The 16,740-nt window shown below is 37.3% G+C and overlaps 1 protein-coding gene across 4 annotated transcripts in view; it reads right to left on the bottom strand.

Annotated features, from left to right (window-relative positions):
- Window positions 1–16,740, bottom strand: part of CUTC (cutC copper transporter) — a 51,544-nt gene that overhangs the window by 20,987 nt on the left and 13,817 nt on the right. For all 4 annotated transcript variants that reach the window (XM_089898024.1, XM_089898022.1, XM_022569088.3 and 1 more), the window contains exons 3-7: window positions 13,352–13,411; window positions 9,922–10,131; window positions 9,222–9,257; window positions 6,849–6,982; window positions 1,971–1,998 (exon numbers count right to left, since the gene is read on the bottom strand). In XM_089898024.1, the coding sequence (XP_089754150.1) occupies window positions 1,971–1,998; window positions 6,849–6,982; window positions 9,222–9,257; window positions 9,922–10,131; window positions 13,352–13,411 (468 nt within the window). The remainder of the gene's footprint in view (window positions 1–1,970; window positions 1,999–6,848; window positions 6,983–9,221; window positions 9,258–9,921; window positions 10,132–13,351; window positions 13,412–16,740) is intronic.

The following is a 16,740-nucleotide window of genomic DNA, read 5'->3' as shown; positions in this document are numbered from 1 at the left end:
TATAAAGATAAGGAAACTGGAGCCTAAATTATATTGTAAGCTTCATTATGAAAGTCCCTAGAGGGGAGCTACTATGTTCTAGTTATCTTTATATTTCCCAATGATGGATACTCATTAGGCATTCAGGTTGACTTACTCAGGAATTTTTACTTGCTGGTAATTACTTACATGGAATCGTTATAATTTGTTTATAGATCTATTTGGTGAGCTCCACAAGTAGAAGGATTACTTCATATACATTTCTGTGTTTTTACACCTACCACGGAACCTGTCATATAATTAGCATTTTCTTGGTGAGGTTTGTTAAATAATCACAAATATTTTTGGATATAACATCTTTTCACCTAAGACTGTAAGCCTCTTGAGGAAGTAGTTTCTTGTGTAACTCTGTATCCCAAGTAGTGCCTTGCACATAGCACATAACTTAATAATTACATATAAAGCAAAGGCAATCTTACGTTAACAACTGTCTTTAAGTCTGGGTATTGTCAAGTATAAATATATTTAGTCTTAAATGGAAATGCATCAGACTCAATTAAGTTTCTTTAACATTCCCTGATTAATCTACTAAGGGTCTCAACTTAACAAATAATATATGCTTTCTTTTTGCTCATGTTTCAGGAACTTGCTACAAGTCAAAGCTTTCCTAAATTTCTGACACTATCTGTCTGTTTGGCCTCTTTTTAAAAGTTGGCCTATATCTCACTATCACCATTTTGACCTCTGGTCAGTCTTGGCATCATTGGTATTAAGACAACCAGACGTTGTATGCCTTCTGATGTGATGAAATATGAAGTATTCAGAATTATCCATGAAGTATTCCTACCAAAAATATTTAACCAGAATCTAAACAAGCAGTTTATAGGAAAATACAGAGGCTGGTCTAGGAAATACATGCTAAACAATATCAAAAGGAAACAATCTGATAAATCCAGAAACTAGGACATTTTACTGGGTAAGTAGTTCAAACTTTTTAAATGTCATTTTTTTTAAAGCAGAAGAAGAAAAGGAAAACTTCTATATTAAAAGATATTAAGAAAGATAAAAACCAAGTGCAATACTTGTTCCTTGATTGGATCCTGGTTTGAAGATATCAGCTATAAAAAACATTCTGGGTACAATTAGAGAAAGGAGAGTATTGGCTGAGTATTAAATGGTATTAGGGATTTAGTGTTTATTTTGATAGATGTGATAATGATATTGCGGTTAGAGTAAAATGCCCTTATTTTTTTAGAGACGTATAAAGAGAAAATGTTATAATGCCTTTAATTTAATTTTAAAATACCTCAGGATAAAAAAAAGATGAAACAAATGTGATAAAATGTTAAATATAGAAATTGAGTACATGAGTATTCATAATGCTGTTTTCTTTTTTATATGTTTGAGAAATTTAATAAGAAAAAATTAAGATTGTCTTTATATTAATCTCATTCTGGATCTAGGTCATCTTATCTAATTCTTTAAAAACTGTTGACTTCTAATGCGCCATTATGTACTTCATTGATCTTAGAGTTATCATTAGAAGTATGTGATCCAACTGTTCTGACTACAAGGAAGAATTTTGTGATCAAAGATTTTCAGAAACCGAGTATTACATTATCCAGGGGTGTTACCTATGTTTGCTTATACCTTGTCAACAACTAGGACAGTTGGCCCTAATGCAGTGTAGCAGCATCAAACTTGGTGTGCCTCACCAGAAATGAACATCTACATTCACAAAATTGTATACTATGGGAAAGCAAACATGGAGAAACCCCAATCCTTATTTGCTCTTCTCTGAGCGAAACCCTACTAGAGTGTTCCTCATATAGTTTTAAATTGCAGCACAGATCCCCCAATCTTAAACATTTTAATCAAATTATATATTCTTTCTGAATGCCATGTACTAATACTACCCCCCATACTGTCCTGCCTCTTTTGCTCTTCCTCACTATAGTGTTACACTAGTAAACGGATAGATAAATAAATACCTGGCATTACCACAATCCTGCCTTTTGCCTGAAAAAAGAAAAAAATAAACAATTTTAATATCCTTCTCTTACATGGGATAATAAGGCAGCAAAACAGAAACATAATTATATTAAATTTATTAAGTTACTACTAGTATCTAATTTTCAATAGATCTTTCTATTTCTTTGGGATCTTGGGTAAGTAAAATGTTCAGAGTAGTAACTCTTTCTACCCAGAAAGGTTATTTTATTGTATTGCTTTAAAGACTTGTACTGTTATAAACACAAAGAATAGGAGAATAAAATATAAATACTAAATAATCACACCACCTTAAGAAAACCCATTACTGGGGGCTTCCCTGGTGGTGCAGTGGTTAAGAATCCACCAGCCAATGCAGGTGACACGGGTTTAAGCCCTGGTCTGGGAGGATCCCACATGCCGCGGAGCAAATAAGGCCATGCACCACAACTACTGAGCCTGTGCTCTAGAGCCCACAAGCCACAACTACCGAGCCCATGTGCCACAACTGCTGAAGCCTGCGCACCTAGAGCCTGTGCTCCGCAACAAGAGAAGCCCCCGCACTGCAACAAACGCAGCTAGAGAAAGCGTGCGCGCAGCAACGAAGACCCAACACAGCCAAAAATAATAAATAAAATAAAATTTTTAAAAAAGAAAAAAGAGGGCTTCCCTGGTGGCGCAGTGGTTGAGAGTCCGCCTGCCAATGCAGGGGACACGAGTTAGTGCCCTGGTCCGGGAAGATCCCACATGCCATGAGCGGCTATGCCCATGAGCCATGGCCGTTGAGCCTGTGCTCCGCAACGGGAGAGGCCACAACAGTGAGAGGCCCATGTACCGCAAAAAAAAAAAAAAAAAAAAAAAAACCACTACTGAAAAATAACATTAATTCTGAGTTCTTGGCATGCGATGGAATGGAAGTAGTTGAATTTAAGTAAGATTTCAGCAGAAAAGAAAGAGGATAGCATAATCGTAAATTACTAGAAAAAAAATCTGTTCAAATCATGTGTCCTCAACTAAATTCCCTAGCTTATTATACCAATTAAATAAAACCATAGGTCCATTTTATTGGATATTAAGTAATAAAACTGAACTACATGAATTGATTTAATTTCTGATAATAGGTATTGAAATTTCCTTACTTTTATTCTAATTTTCATCCCATTTCCTAAATAAATTTTGGTGATATACCCAGTATCACTGAAAGTCAAAAGGAAATCACCTTTTTACAAATGCATACTCAGTAGAAACTCTAGTGGCAGGTAGGTAATAATGACAGAATAAAAGTAACATATAATGTTATAACAAGCTCACTAACTTGCAGAATAATACCCTGATCAAACTGCTCTATCATGAAAGTGTTTATCAAATGTCACTTTATTCACTCCTCCATCCAACCAACAAATATTTATTAAGTGCCTACCGTGTACCAGACACTGTTGTAGGTATGAAGAATACTGTGACTGAAGGGGTCCAAAATATGTCACTGTGGCATAAAAATTATTTTGAGCTAGAGGCTGAAATTCCTTATCTGCCTAAAAGCAGAGCCTCCCAAAAGAACTGAAAAAGAACTCAACTGTCATAAATCCCCTCACTGGAAGCAGCTCATCAGCACCACACCCAGGCAGACAATATCATAAAACTATCCTATCTCCCATCTATTCTTCTAAGGATACAATAATCTTTCCAAAAAGTCATTTGTTTTCCCATAAGGGCCCTTTCTCCTTCCACTTCTAAGTCCCTAAGTGCTCTCTTCCCCCTCCTTTACCTATTAGAAGATGGTATATAAGCCCCCAATTCTAAGCACCTCTTTGAGTCACATTTCTTTGTGAACTCCCATTCATACATACACACGTGATTACAATCTTGTTTTCTTGTAAATCTATCTTTTGTCAGTTTAATTTGCAGGATCTCTAATACTGAACCTAGGAGGGTTCACTTTTTTTTTTAAAGGAAAAGAGGGTAAAGAAAAAGTTTTTCCTTTCTGACATCATGAGCAAGAGAAAGTTCCTATTCTCATGGGGCTTTCACGTTCAACGAAAACAGACAACAGATAGGTATATTTATAAAATATAAATATTTAAACATACAATGAATAAAAAAGCAAGGAAATGAAATAGAGAGTAAAAGGGAGAGGGGGCTATTTCACAAAATTTAATAATTGTTAGAGAAATAAGTGAAACAAGGCTGTTTAGTATCCTCAAACAGGCTACAGCAAAATACCCACAAAACTAAATATTTACTATCTAGAACGCTGAAATGAGTTTAGGAGCAAAAAAGTCATACTTACTGTAACTGTTTCTTCCAACTGAAAGCTTTCTAAAACATGGACAAATGTTTAAAGAGATGAATTCTATCACTTTTTTTTTGGCCTTCCATAAAAGATTATTTAGAAGTATATGCTTACCTGAGGCTATCAAAGTGATTTACCAATACAGAGCAGTTACTAAGTGTCAGACCTTGTGCTGAAGTAATCCACAACTATTCTAAGAGGTAGGCACTATTATTATGCTAACTTTGTAGGTAAGAAAACTGAAGTTTAGGATGGTTAGATAAACTGCCCAAGGTCACTGTTAATAAGTGGCAAAACCAGGATTTAAACATAGGCATTTCTAATCCCAAATCCTATGCTTTAACCAGTATATTATACTACTAAGTAACTGCTTCAAGAAGTAAAGTTAGCATGATCTCACTTCTATGTGGGATCTAAAAAAGTAAAACACAGAGAAGCAGAGAATAGAATGGTGGTTACCAGGGGTAAGGAGGTGAAGGAAATGGGGAGATGTTGGTAAAAGGATACAAAGTTGCTATGTAGGATGAGTACGTCTATAGATCAAATGTATAGCATGATGACTATAGTCAATAAAACTGTACTGAATACTAAAAATTTGCTAAGAGAGTAGATTTCAGGTACTTTCACCACACACACACGCCACACAAGTTAACTATATGAACAGATGAACATGATCTTGACTGCAACCATTTCATTCTGTATATGTATATCAAAACATCAATGTTGTACACCTGTTATATATACATATAATTTTTACTTAAAAATGTAAAGTTAGTGTATAAGCATATTTAACCCAGCTCTTCCTGCCAACCAGTGATTAAACTACAAATCTCTTTCTCTCTCTCTCTCTCTCTCTCTCACACACACACACACACACACACAAATACTATGAAATGCAATATATGACTACAACAATTATTCTCTACTCCATACTGAGTAGCCATTTTAAAATGGAAAGGTGACTCATCAATTCTTCTATTTTAAAACCCTTCAGGCTTCCCCAGTGCACCAAGGATAAAATACAAACTCTTAAATAGTTTTCAAGGCTCTGGACAGTATTCTTCTCTTCACATTCAACATTATAGTCATTCTTCAATATCTTAATAATTATGCTCACTTTTGTTTCTAGGCCTTTGCATATACTGTTTTGTCTACATGGAGCATCCCCCCGACTCTCCCTCTCCCTATTCCCTTTTACATTGATGGCTCCTAATCATCCTTCAAATGAGTAAGACATTGCAGTGTGGATTTCTTTTCTTCTGGGAAGCTAACTACTGTTAATCCCAATCCCTCAAATCTGGGGTTAATTCCTCTCCAATGTGCTCCCACGGCACTTTTTTTTTTTATATAATACTCTATTAAAAGTGCCTGTTGTGCACTAGTTTGTAAGGGCAATGACTACAGACACACACACGCGTGCGTGCACAGGCACCCCTTGGTCACCAACATAGGGCAAATGCCCTGCACCTTAATATATACTTAATAAATATTTATAAAACCAGTAAGTTCCAGTCTAGAAAAATTTATCTGATCCTCAGGTGAAATTTCTGAAAATTATTTTCATGGTTATAGAAAAGTAAACATAAGCAGATGTCTACACAAAAACACTAAATAATATTATTAATAATAGCAGTAATAATAATTATAGACACTAACATGTATTAAAATCTAATATATATCAAGCACTCTGCTAAGGCTCTTACCAAGAGCCTTTCTTATCTCTTATATTATCTCTTATCTCTACCAATCCTACCTGATCTCTACCAATCCTCAGAGCAACCCTATATAGGAGATATTAAACTTATCTCAATTTCACATGAGGAAACAGAGGCTTAAACGCTAGTAATCTACTCAACATTATACAGCAAGTGTCAAAACTGTCTCAAATCCAGAACATTCTCATCTCAAAGTCCATACTCACTCACTTAGAATGCCTCTGGACGGGTGTCAGAAAAACACAGACATACTACAATTACAAAGCCATCTTCTGGCTGTTCTACAAATGATGTGAACTCACAAGAGGAAATCATATAAGAGAAAAATGTATTTCCTCCTATCTTGGTAGTTTGGGAGAAATGAGAAGGATACAGTTTTAGGTTTTTTTTGGCTGTGCCATCTGGCATGCAGGATCTTAGTTCCCCCACCAGGGATCGAACCCGTGCCCCCTGCACTGGAAGTGTGGAGTCTTAATCACTGGACCACAAGGGAAGTCCCAGTTTTAGTTTTAGAATTCACCTCAAAATGATAATTTTCTCAAATTTTATGTGGGAACCCCTGAGTATACATAGGTTGCCAGTAAGAAGATATGGCTTAAACTATGCAACGCTGATGGCAGAAGAAAGGTAAAATTTGCTGTGGTTATCCAAATTAGATCAGTTATTTAGGCATTGTCTATAATTTGATCTTAAGAGTCTTGGCTACTAAAAATGCTCATGTGAAAGAAATAAAAATTATAAAATATGTTATTTCCTGCTTGCTATGGAGTAACCACAAAGTCAGTAATATGTAGTTTCACAACCTCGTTGAACAGCAGAATATCAGAAGTAACCACAACAGCGTCTTAGGAAGAAAGGAAGGAAATTGTGTGTACCTGATCTATGAGTCGCTTTATTAGGGGTAGTCCTTCTAGTGCTGAGATGTCGCATCCACTGGTTAATACTCTTTCAAATCCCAAAGTTAAGAGGGTCTCTAGAGCTGCCATTGGATCATGAACCATGTCAAAGGCTGAAATAAATAAAAGTGACTTGAATTTTGAACAGATATCTCTAATACAGTGCTTTCCAAAATGTAGTATACACACAGTGGTATGCTGGACCTAGCTTGTCCTGGCTTGCAAGAGTCAGTTGTTAAATATTCAGGAATTTTGCAAGCATGATTGTCAATCCATTGGCAGCTGAAATTAGTCAAGGTGAAAGTACAAAACCACAGAAATCAACAAATGCTACAAATCAGGAAGGACTCTTTTTTCCTGAGAACCAGTTTACCAGCATACCACAGTCAGCATGCCACCAATGGTATGCAGGATCATTTTAGATGGTATGCATTTGAACAGGTGCATTTACTTAAATGCAGATTAGAAGTGAAAAGTTTCCATTTTTCATTAGTTATAAAGTTTCTCTTTAAAATAAATTTACTTAAGATTTTAAGAAAATTATTAAATAAATTTGCACAAGTAGCCCTTGGATATGATAAAATTGTGAACATAACAGGCAAGTGACTCAAATTTGGGAGTCTGCTCTAAGGGTTCAAACAAACTGGACAAACAGAATGAAAACATTACACTCACCAGTTCTAGAAAAAGCCTTGGTTCACATTCTCATTATTGACTAATATTTTATTCTAATCCATTTATCCCATGTACTCAAGACTCATAGTATAAGGATAGTTGTTTACAACAGACTATATGAGGTTTCAGTTCCAACCTACTTTCTAAGAGACTTCTCTCCTCCTCATTGAGGAAACTGGCAATAGGAACCCCAAAGAAAACTACTTCTGCTTTGGTTCTCAGCACTGCTACATGATACGTAAGTGCTAATCTATGGTGGATTAGGTGGTAGACCCCTTCCTTTCACCCTTTAGTGTATGTAGGCAGCTAAATGTAACACAGAGGATTTTCCTTTTTTGGTGGCAGTACCTTCTCAGTGATTATACTGTCATAATATTAAATACATGAGTGAAAAAAATGTGGAGCACAGGACAATATAACAATATAAAAACATGGAAATATTTTTGCTAAATTTATTGAAGGAAAAGACAAAAATTTGAAATGATTTTCTTAGTTTAAGAACAGAAAAATATATTCTATACGGTGGGTTTATTTTGAATTATTTAGCATATCAAATTTTAAACTATATATTTTTCAGATAAATGTTTACTAATTTAAATTACCTCATATTTTAAAACTTTTCTTTTTTCTTTTGGCTAGCTTCAAAGTTCTGACTTTTAAGCGATCTAACATCTTTTAGTTATTGCTAGTTTATGAGAAGCATTGCTAAACAGCAAGTCAAGAAAGTTTTCTGGTGTTACTCATTTCATAAAGAAACAAGGATTACAAATGCTATATACCTAATTTCTATAAATGGATGCAAATCCTAGTGTCCACTCTCATCCTAATCTTTGGATGCTTACTCAAAAGGACAAAAAAAATTCAATAATTTCTCATGCATATCATCAAATAAAAAAAAATTGAAGACTTCTTTCTTTTCATGTGCAATGGCAGTGCCTCTGAAGGCAAAATTCACACTTCCTCCATTTTACCAATGCTAGACAAAAATGTATGGAAATTGTAACTGCCTGATTTAGAGATAAGAAGTATTTTCATATAAAATTATCAAATACTTTTTAGAAATCATTCTGATGCAGACAAGCTATCAATAATGTACAATAATTTTGTGCACTATAGTGAACATCTGTTCATTGATTATCCAGCACCTATTTCTTCTCTCCTCTTCCTAATAGTACCCAATTCTTCATCAGATACCCTCCCCCTCTCTGCCTACGAATCTTATATTCATCTGGGAAAGCTGACCTCACTCCTAGCTCCAGAATGATCTTATCTGGCTTAAGCCAAGCAGCACATTTCCTTTCATTGGCCATAGTGATTTATCCTTTTTGAGACTGCACATGACCTGAGGCAAACTAATAAAAATGAATCTCAGGATTCTTGCTTGGAAAGCTGTGACAAGCACACACACTTGTAGGCAATGCTTACTCTCTCCCTCTATTATATGCCACCACCACCACCTTCTGCTTTTAACAACTTTTCATAACTAAGGCTTCATATTTTCTAGAAATTGTGCATCTCTAAATTTACAACTGTTAGTCCCATGACCAGTATAAAAAAACCAATTGGTAACACTGTAACGACACTACACAATTGTGTTCCAGAAAAAAGGCTGTGGCATTTGGTGAAATGAGAAAACTGACACCGTTCAACAGAACTTCTAAAATGGAAATGACTCACCTCGGTGGAAAGTGACTGGCAGAGGACGGCAAATAGCTATATAAAGAAAATCACATGACAACATGAATGAAGAGATCATCACTGATTACTATTTACAGAATTCTCCATGTTAGAATGAACTTTTTAATACTTTCTTCTCTTAAGTGAAGACACTGAACTAAAATAATAAAAAAATGGCAACCTTCCAAATCCAAAAGTTCTATGTTTCCATTAATCTCTGATTTTCAGTTAAAAAAAAAAAAGTCATCCACTCCTTAGAGGCACCAAATAAAAACTATATGATTTGGCAACTATAAGGGTAGCATTACATCTATTACGACCCTTCTGAAAATCTTCAAGAAATACTCTGGCCTAGTAATATAAGTAGTTTGCTTCTGTCCTCTCTACATCTCCCCATCCTCACCAACTGTAATAGCTTTTCAACTTTTCAGTGCTGTGATTAAAGGAATCAAGGTAAATTTCCCTTAAACCCTATAGGAACAGTAGCAGAACCCAATCTACAGTAACTGAGAGAGTCAGGAGGGCTATGTCACACATAGTCTCTACCCAAAACACCTAAATAGCTAGTGTTTAAAATAGGTTAGTATAAGTGCCTGCAGGTGTGAATGAAAAGTCAGTTTTGTGATTGCGTTTTTCTATATTGGGAGTATTCAATGCAATCATCATTAGAGGCTTTTTGGTCTCAGATACAAATTCTTACCGATAAGGGACATGCACAGTTCTTTGTCAATGTGTCCATCTTCAGTCAGTGCCCCAAATACCAAACCATCAGCACCATAAAGTTTGGCAAGACGAATGTCAGCCTTCATCACCTCAACTTCACGGTCTGAATATAAAAAATCACCTCCACGCGGCCGAATCATCACAAAAACTGGTATCTGGACATACTGCTTCACTACTTGAAGGACACCTATAAGAATAGAGCAGACTAATTAAAATTCAAATGTGAGCTAAAAGCTCAAGGAAGTCAATAAAATATTACTGTACTGGTCTTTTACATTTGCTCTAGTGTATCACTTCTACAAGAAATGGAAGAGTTGATGGAATAAACCATAGAAAGATGGATCTAAAGGAAAAAGGAGACACTGAGAAGAAAAACGTACATATAGTAGAAGTTACGTAATAAGAAAATCAAAGGTAAATAAAAAAGCAATTTAGAAAATAGAAGGAAGTTACCACATTTTAAAAGCACTTGTCAGTTGACTCAACTAAATTCTTTTACTGGAATGTGACATTTGAAAGTGTAATAACTACCAGGCTCTATGTTCTGCCAGTGTATTCCCTAAGATCCGGTTTCTCCTTCATAATGATTACAGCTCTATTTAAAACCTACTATAGAGATGGTTACATAGTTCTAAAGTTTATGATTCCTTAATGGAAAAAGATATTTAGCAAAGCCTTTTTTTTTTAATAAGAGATATGCAAAAGGGAGCAAAGTTGAACTTATTTGTGATTTTATGAGGAGATCTATGAATAAAAGTACCCAAATTTGACACAATTCGTGGCTAGTTCAGAAACATTCAATGGTATAAGATCTGTGGCAAGCACCATTAGTGTTTACCCAATGTGAATTTACGTCTTTTTCCTTGCTACAAGAACCCCAGTTCTGCATGGGATAGCAATGTGCCCATCACCAAGTAATGAATCATACATGACTGCTGTTGCAAAAAACAGACTGCACTCAAATAACAGGTATGTTCTAGGTATTTCACAAAGTGGCCAGGGAATGCCCTCCTTTATTTTAGAGAGAAGAGTCCAAAAGGCCATTGCATATATAAACCTTTTATACTAAATAACGCTATCATCCATCTCAGAGTAAAATATAGGAGTCAAAATTTCATATAGGGACTTGGGCTTTTGACCAAGACAGAGTAACAGGAACTGGATTTACCCTTCCACCCATAAAACCAAAAAACAGACAAAACATATGAAACAATGGTTTGCAACAAAGGATAATGTTGCCTGAGAGATGGGAAACAAATGAGGTGAGCTCTCTGAATGACCCAGATTACTACCTTGAGAGTTTTCCAGGCCACAGCATAGGGAGAGGGAACCCAGGCAGAGGCCAGAGAATTCTCTGAGTTGAGGAGACAAAGCTGAGAGTCCAGGAAGACCAAGTGGCTAGAGTTCACAGCAGAGAATAGCAGGGAGGAGAGAAAAAGAACCCTGGAGATCTGCACAGAACCACACACCCCCTTCCTGCTAATATTCAGCTGAGTACCGATCGGCGTATGCACACAAGGAAACTACACAAAGCCAGAGAAAGACCCACTGAAAAGAATTAGAAGAAATAGTGCCTGTCATTCACACCAGGACAGGAATAATGCCTGTTCCCCCCAGCCACACACAGGAAAATTTCAAGATTCATGGGGCACTGGGTAGAGTACACAGAAGGTCTTGCCTCAGTAGTGGGGAATAACACTATTCCAGACCCACTTAACAAATTTTAAAAACCCAATCCAGAATGAACAAACTGTTTCCAATACCTAACTGCTCAAGAATATTTATAGGAATATAAAAATATCCAGTACCCAACAAAGCAAAATTCATAATGTCTTACATACAATGAAAAATTATCAGGCAGGAAAACAAGATGCATCATTAGGCGAAAATGAATCAAACAAAACCAACCTAGAACTGATACAGATGTTAGAATTAGCAGCCAAGTCATTAAAATAGCTATTGTAACTTTATTCTACGTGTTCAAAAAAGCTAAAAAGTGACATGAGAGATATAACAACAATCTCAAATATCTAGGGATGAAAACTACAGTGTGTGAGATGAAAAATACACTAGGTGGGATTAACAGCAATTAGACATTGCAGAGAAAAGATCAGTAAACTTGAAAACAAAGGAATAGGATCTATAGAAAATGAAACAGAGAAAAAGTTTTTTTTTTTTTTTTTTTTTTTTTGCGGTACATGGGCCTCTCACTGTTGTGGCCTCTCCCGTTGCGGACCACAGGCTCCGGACGCGCAGGCTCAGCGGCCATGGCTCACGGGCCCAGCCGCTCCGCGGCATGTGGGATCTTCCCTGACTGGGGCACGAACCCGTGTCCCCTGCATCGGCAGGCAGTCTCTCAACCACTGCGCCACCAGGGAAGCCCAAGTTTTTTTTAAGAGTAGTTCATCAGTGAGCTGTGGAACAACTTTAAGCAGCCTTAAGTAAGTTAGTTGAAGTCTTTGAAGGAGGGAGTGGAGGACATTAAATGCTGAAAAATTTGCAAATGTGATGAAAAGTATAAATGCACATGTCCAAGAAACATGAAAAAAAACTACACTCAGGTACATCATACTCAAATTGTTCAAAACCAAGAATAAAGAACAAAATCTTAAAAGTAACCAAGAGAAAGACAAATTACACAGAAAAGAACAAAGGTTTGGATGACAGATTTCCCGTCAGAAACAATACAAGCAAGAAGACAGTGGAGAAGCATCTTTAAAGTCCTGGCAGAGTAAAACTGTCAACCTAGAATTCTACACCCAGCAAAAATATCTTTCAAAAAATGGGGAAAGGTGTTTTCAGATACACAAAAGCTGAAAGAATTCATCACCAGCACATTGTACTACAAAAAATGTTAGAAGAATTACTTCAGGCAGAAGGAAAATGAAACCAGATGAAAATATAGATCTATACAAAGGAAGAGCATCAGAAATGGTTAATTACACATGGGTAAATATGATGTCTTCTTATTATTTCAACCTCTTTAAAAGATAACTGGCTCTTTAAACAAAAATAATAACAATGCAGTGTGGGGTTTTTAACATATGTAAAAGAAAAATGTATGACAACAGCACAAAGACTAAGAGGGGTGAAATGAAGACAAAAGTCAGTATACCAAGGATGCCAGAATGGAAAGATAAAAAAAAACATGGTCCTTGACATTACTGCAGAGCATATGAACCAATATTAACAGCAACTTAATCTCAACTTTATGATATATAAGGGAAAAAAACATCTATTTGATCACATCTGTGATAGACAAGTTTATTTGCAACCATAAATATTTCTAACTGATACAATATCCATGGCATAGTTAACATGTTAGTAACTTCAGTAAAAGATCCCAATGAAACAGGTTATCGATTGTCTCCAGGCTCTATGAGAAAATCCGAAAAATGGACACTTACCCATGCTGGGTGTGGTTCCTCCTTCCACTAAGCCAGAACATAATTCAATGCGATCAGCACCTGTAATAAGAAAAGCATTGCTAAGCATAATAATTTTGTTGTTGTTGTTGTTGTTTTGTGTTACGCGGGCCTCTCACTGTTGTGGCCTCTCCCGTTGTGGAGCACAGGCTCCGGACGCGCAGGCTCAGCAGCCATGGCTCACGGGCCCAGCCGCTCCACGGCATGTGGGATCTTCCCAGACCGGGGCACGAACCCGTGTCCCCTGCATCGGCAGGCGGACTCTCAACCACTGCACCACCAGGGAAGCCCATAATAATTTTTTTAATTAAAAAAATTAAGAAAAATTTTCAAAAGCATTGTTCAAAAGTTATTGTCCAAAATAAACTCTTATTAAACAGCAAACGTAACATTTTTTTCTAAATATAGAATAGAGTCTTAGAAACTGAGAGAAATCAAATTATAAAACTAGAGTAAAACTCTATTTTTAAACCCAACTATATTCTGCAACCCACATTGTTACTGATAGTCAAATTTAAGAGTTAATTCAAGTTAAGCTAGGTCTCTTAAAATTTTGTATTATAGGGTTGCTTCTCTACGTACAAGGAAGTGATTTAGAATAAAGAAGTTTCTGGATTGACCACAGTGGAACAGTGACTCTTCATTGATTAAAAAAATAGCAATCTCGGGGGCTTCCCTAGTGGTGCAGTGGTTGAGAGTCCGCCTGCCGATGCAGGGGACGCGGGTTCGTGCCCCAGTCAGGGAAGATCCCACATGCCGCAGAGCGGCTGGGCCCGTGAGCCATAGCCGCTGAGCCTGCGCGTCCAGAGCCTGTGCTCCACAACGGGAGAGGCCACAACAATGAGAGGCCCGCGTACCGCAAAAAAAAAAAAAAAAAAAAAGCCATCTCGGGACTTCCCTTGTGGCGCAGTGGCTGGGAATCCTCCTGCCAGTGCAGGGGACACGGGTTTGAGCCCTGGTCCGGGAAGATCCCACATGCCACGGAGCAACTAAGCCTGTGCACCACAACTACTGAGCCTGTGCTCTAGAGCCCACGAGCCACAACTACCGAGCCCACGTGCCACAATACTGAAGCCCGCATGCCTAGAGCCCGTGCTCTGCAACAAGAGAAGCCACCGCAATGAGAAGCCTGCACACCACAACGAAGAGTAGCCCCTGCTCACTGCAACTAGGGAAAAGCCCGTGTGCAGTCATGAAGATCCAATGCAGCCAAAAATAAATAAATAAATAAATTTTAAAAATAAAATAAATAAAATTAAAATAAAAGATGAAAATCACAGTCTCTTTAACAAACTACAAGGAAAGAAAAAAAAGAATTAAAGAAAGAAAAAAGGGAAACAGACTGAAACAGACATATCAAAAAAATATGTTTATATCTTGATTCAAAGAACTGTAAAACAAAACAAAACTGTGTGAGCCAATTGGGGAAAGCTGAAAACTAACTGGGTATTTTTGATGATGTTAATAAATATTATTTTTAAAAGATGTTACTGGTATTTTGGTTATTATTATTATTTTTTTTTTTCGGTAAGCGGGCCTCTCACTGTTGTGGCCTCTCCCGTTGCAGAGCACAGGCTCTGGACGCGCAGGCTCAGCGGTCATGGCTCACGGGCCCAGCCGCTCCGCGGCATGTGGGATCTTCCCGGACCAGGGCACGAACCCATGTCCCCTGCATCACAGGCGGACTCTCAACCGCTGCGCCACCAGGGAAGCCCTATTATTATTATTTTTAAAGGTTATTATTTTTTTAAAGCCTTTTAGAGATACTGAAATATTTGTGCATGAAATGACATAATGTCTGGGATTTGCTTCAAAATAATTTGGGGATGGGAAAGGGAAGGTAGGAATATAGATCAGAGGTCAGTAAATGATGGTCTGCAGGCCAAAGGCTCACAAGCTTCTTTTTGTTATGGCATTCAAGTTTAACATGTTTTCGTGCATTTTTAAAAATTAATTAATTAATTAATTAATTAATTTATTTATGGTCATGTTGGGTCTTCGTTGCTGCACACGGGCTTTCTCTAGTTGTGTCGAGCGGGGGCTACACTTCATTGCAGTGCATGGGCTTCTCACTGTGGTAGCTTCTCTTTTTCTGCAGCATGGGCTCTAGGCGCGCAGGCTTCAGTAGTTGTGGCATGTGGGCTCAGTAGTCATGGCTTGTGGGCTCTAGAGCGCAGGCTCAGTAGTTGTGGCACATGGGCTCAGTTGCTCCGCGGCACCTGGCATCTTCCCGGACCAGGGCCCGAACCCATGTCCCCTGCACTGACAGGTGGATTCTTAACCACTGTGCCACCAGGGAAGTCCTGTTTTCGTGTATTTTTAAAAAACATACATTTCATACAACTGACCCATATCATACAATTCACCCTTTTACAGTGTATAATTCAATGGTTTTTAATTTTGCAACCATTGTCACCAACTTTAGAACGTTTTCATAACCCCAAAAAGAAACCTCACACCCTTCAGCAGTCACTTTCCCTTCTCCCCATGCTCCACAGTCCTTGGCAACCACCAATCTACTCTGTCTATAAGAAAATTGCCTATTCTGGATATTTCATATAGTCGAATCATACAATATGTGGTATTTTTTGACTGGTTTCTTCCACTTAGAATAGTATTTCAAGATTCATCTATGTTGTAGCTTGATCAGTACTTCACCCTTTTTTTATTGCCAAATTGAGAATGGTTTTTACATTTTCAAAGGATTTTTAAAAAAAACAAAGAATATATGACAGAGACCAAATGTGGCCAGCAAAGTCAGAAATATATTCTGTCTTGCTCTTAACAAAAACGTTTGCTCACCCCCAATATAAATGAAAGATTGGCCATGTACTGAAAATGATTAAAGCTGATGGGTACATGGTGATTCATTATACTATTCTCTCTACTTCTGTATGTGTTTGAAATTTTCTATAATAAAGTTTAAAAAATTTTCTGATCCTGAGATGATGGGAATTCCTGTGCTTCCTGTTAAAGCAAGTCCAGGGTGCAAAAGAAACCATGAGGTAAAATATATGATGTTCAAAAAAAAAAAAGATTATGATAAAAGTCCTCACAATGAAAAAAGCACCAAATCTCTAAAATCAGTGGCCTGAAAAAAATTAAATCTTTGCTAAGTTCAATTTTTAAAAAGTTGGTTAGGGCTTCCCTGGTGGTGCAGTGGTTAAAGATCTGCCTGCAAATGCAGGGGACACAGGTTAGATCCCTGGTCTGGGAAGATCCCACATGCTGTGGAGCAACTAAGTCCATGCGCCACAACTACTGAAGCCCGCACACCTAGAGCCCGTGCTCCACAACAAGAGAAGCCACCGCAATGAGAAGCCCGCGGACCACAACGAAGAGTAGGCCCTGCTCGCCACAACTAGAGAAAG

Source organism: Delphinapterus leucas, chromosome 16, assembly GCF_059928025.1.
Source record: "Delphinapterus leucas isolate spDelLeu-1000000601 "Yukka" chromosome 16, BTC_Dleu_Yukka2, whole genome shotgun sequence".
Taxonomy (NCBI): Eukaryota; Metazoa; Chordata; class Mammalia; order Artiodactyla; family Monodontidae; genus Delphinapterus; species Delphinapterus leucas.
This window is presented reverse-complemented; position numbering and strand designations above follow the sequence as displayed.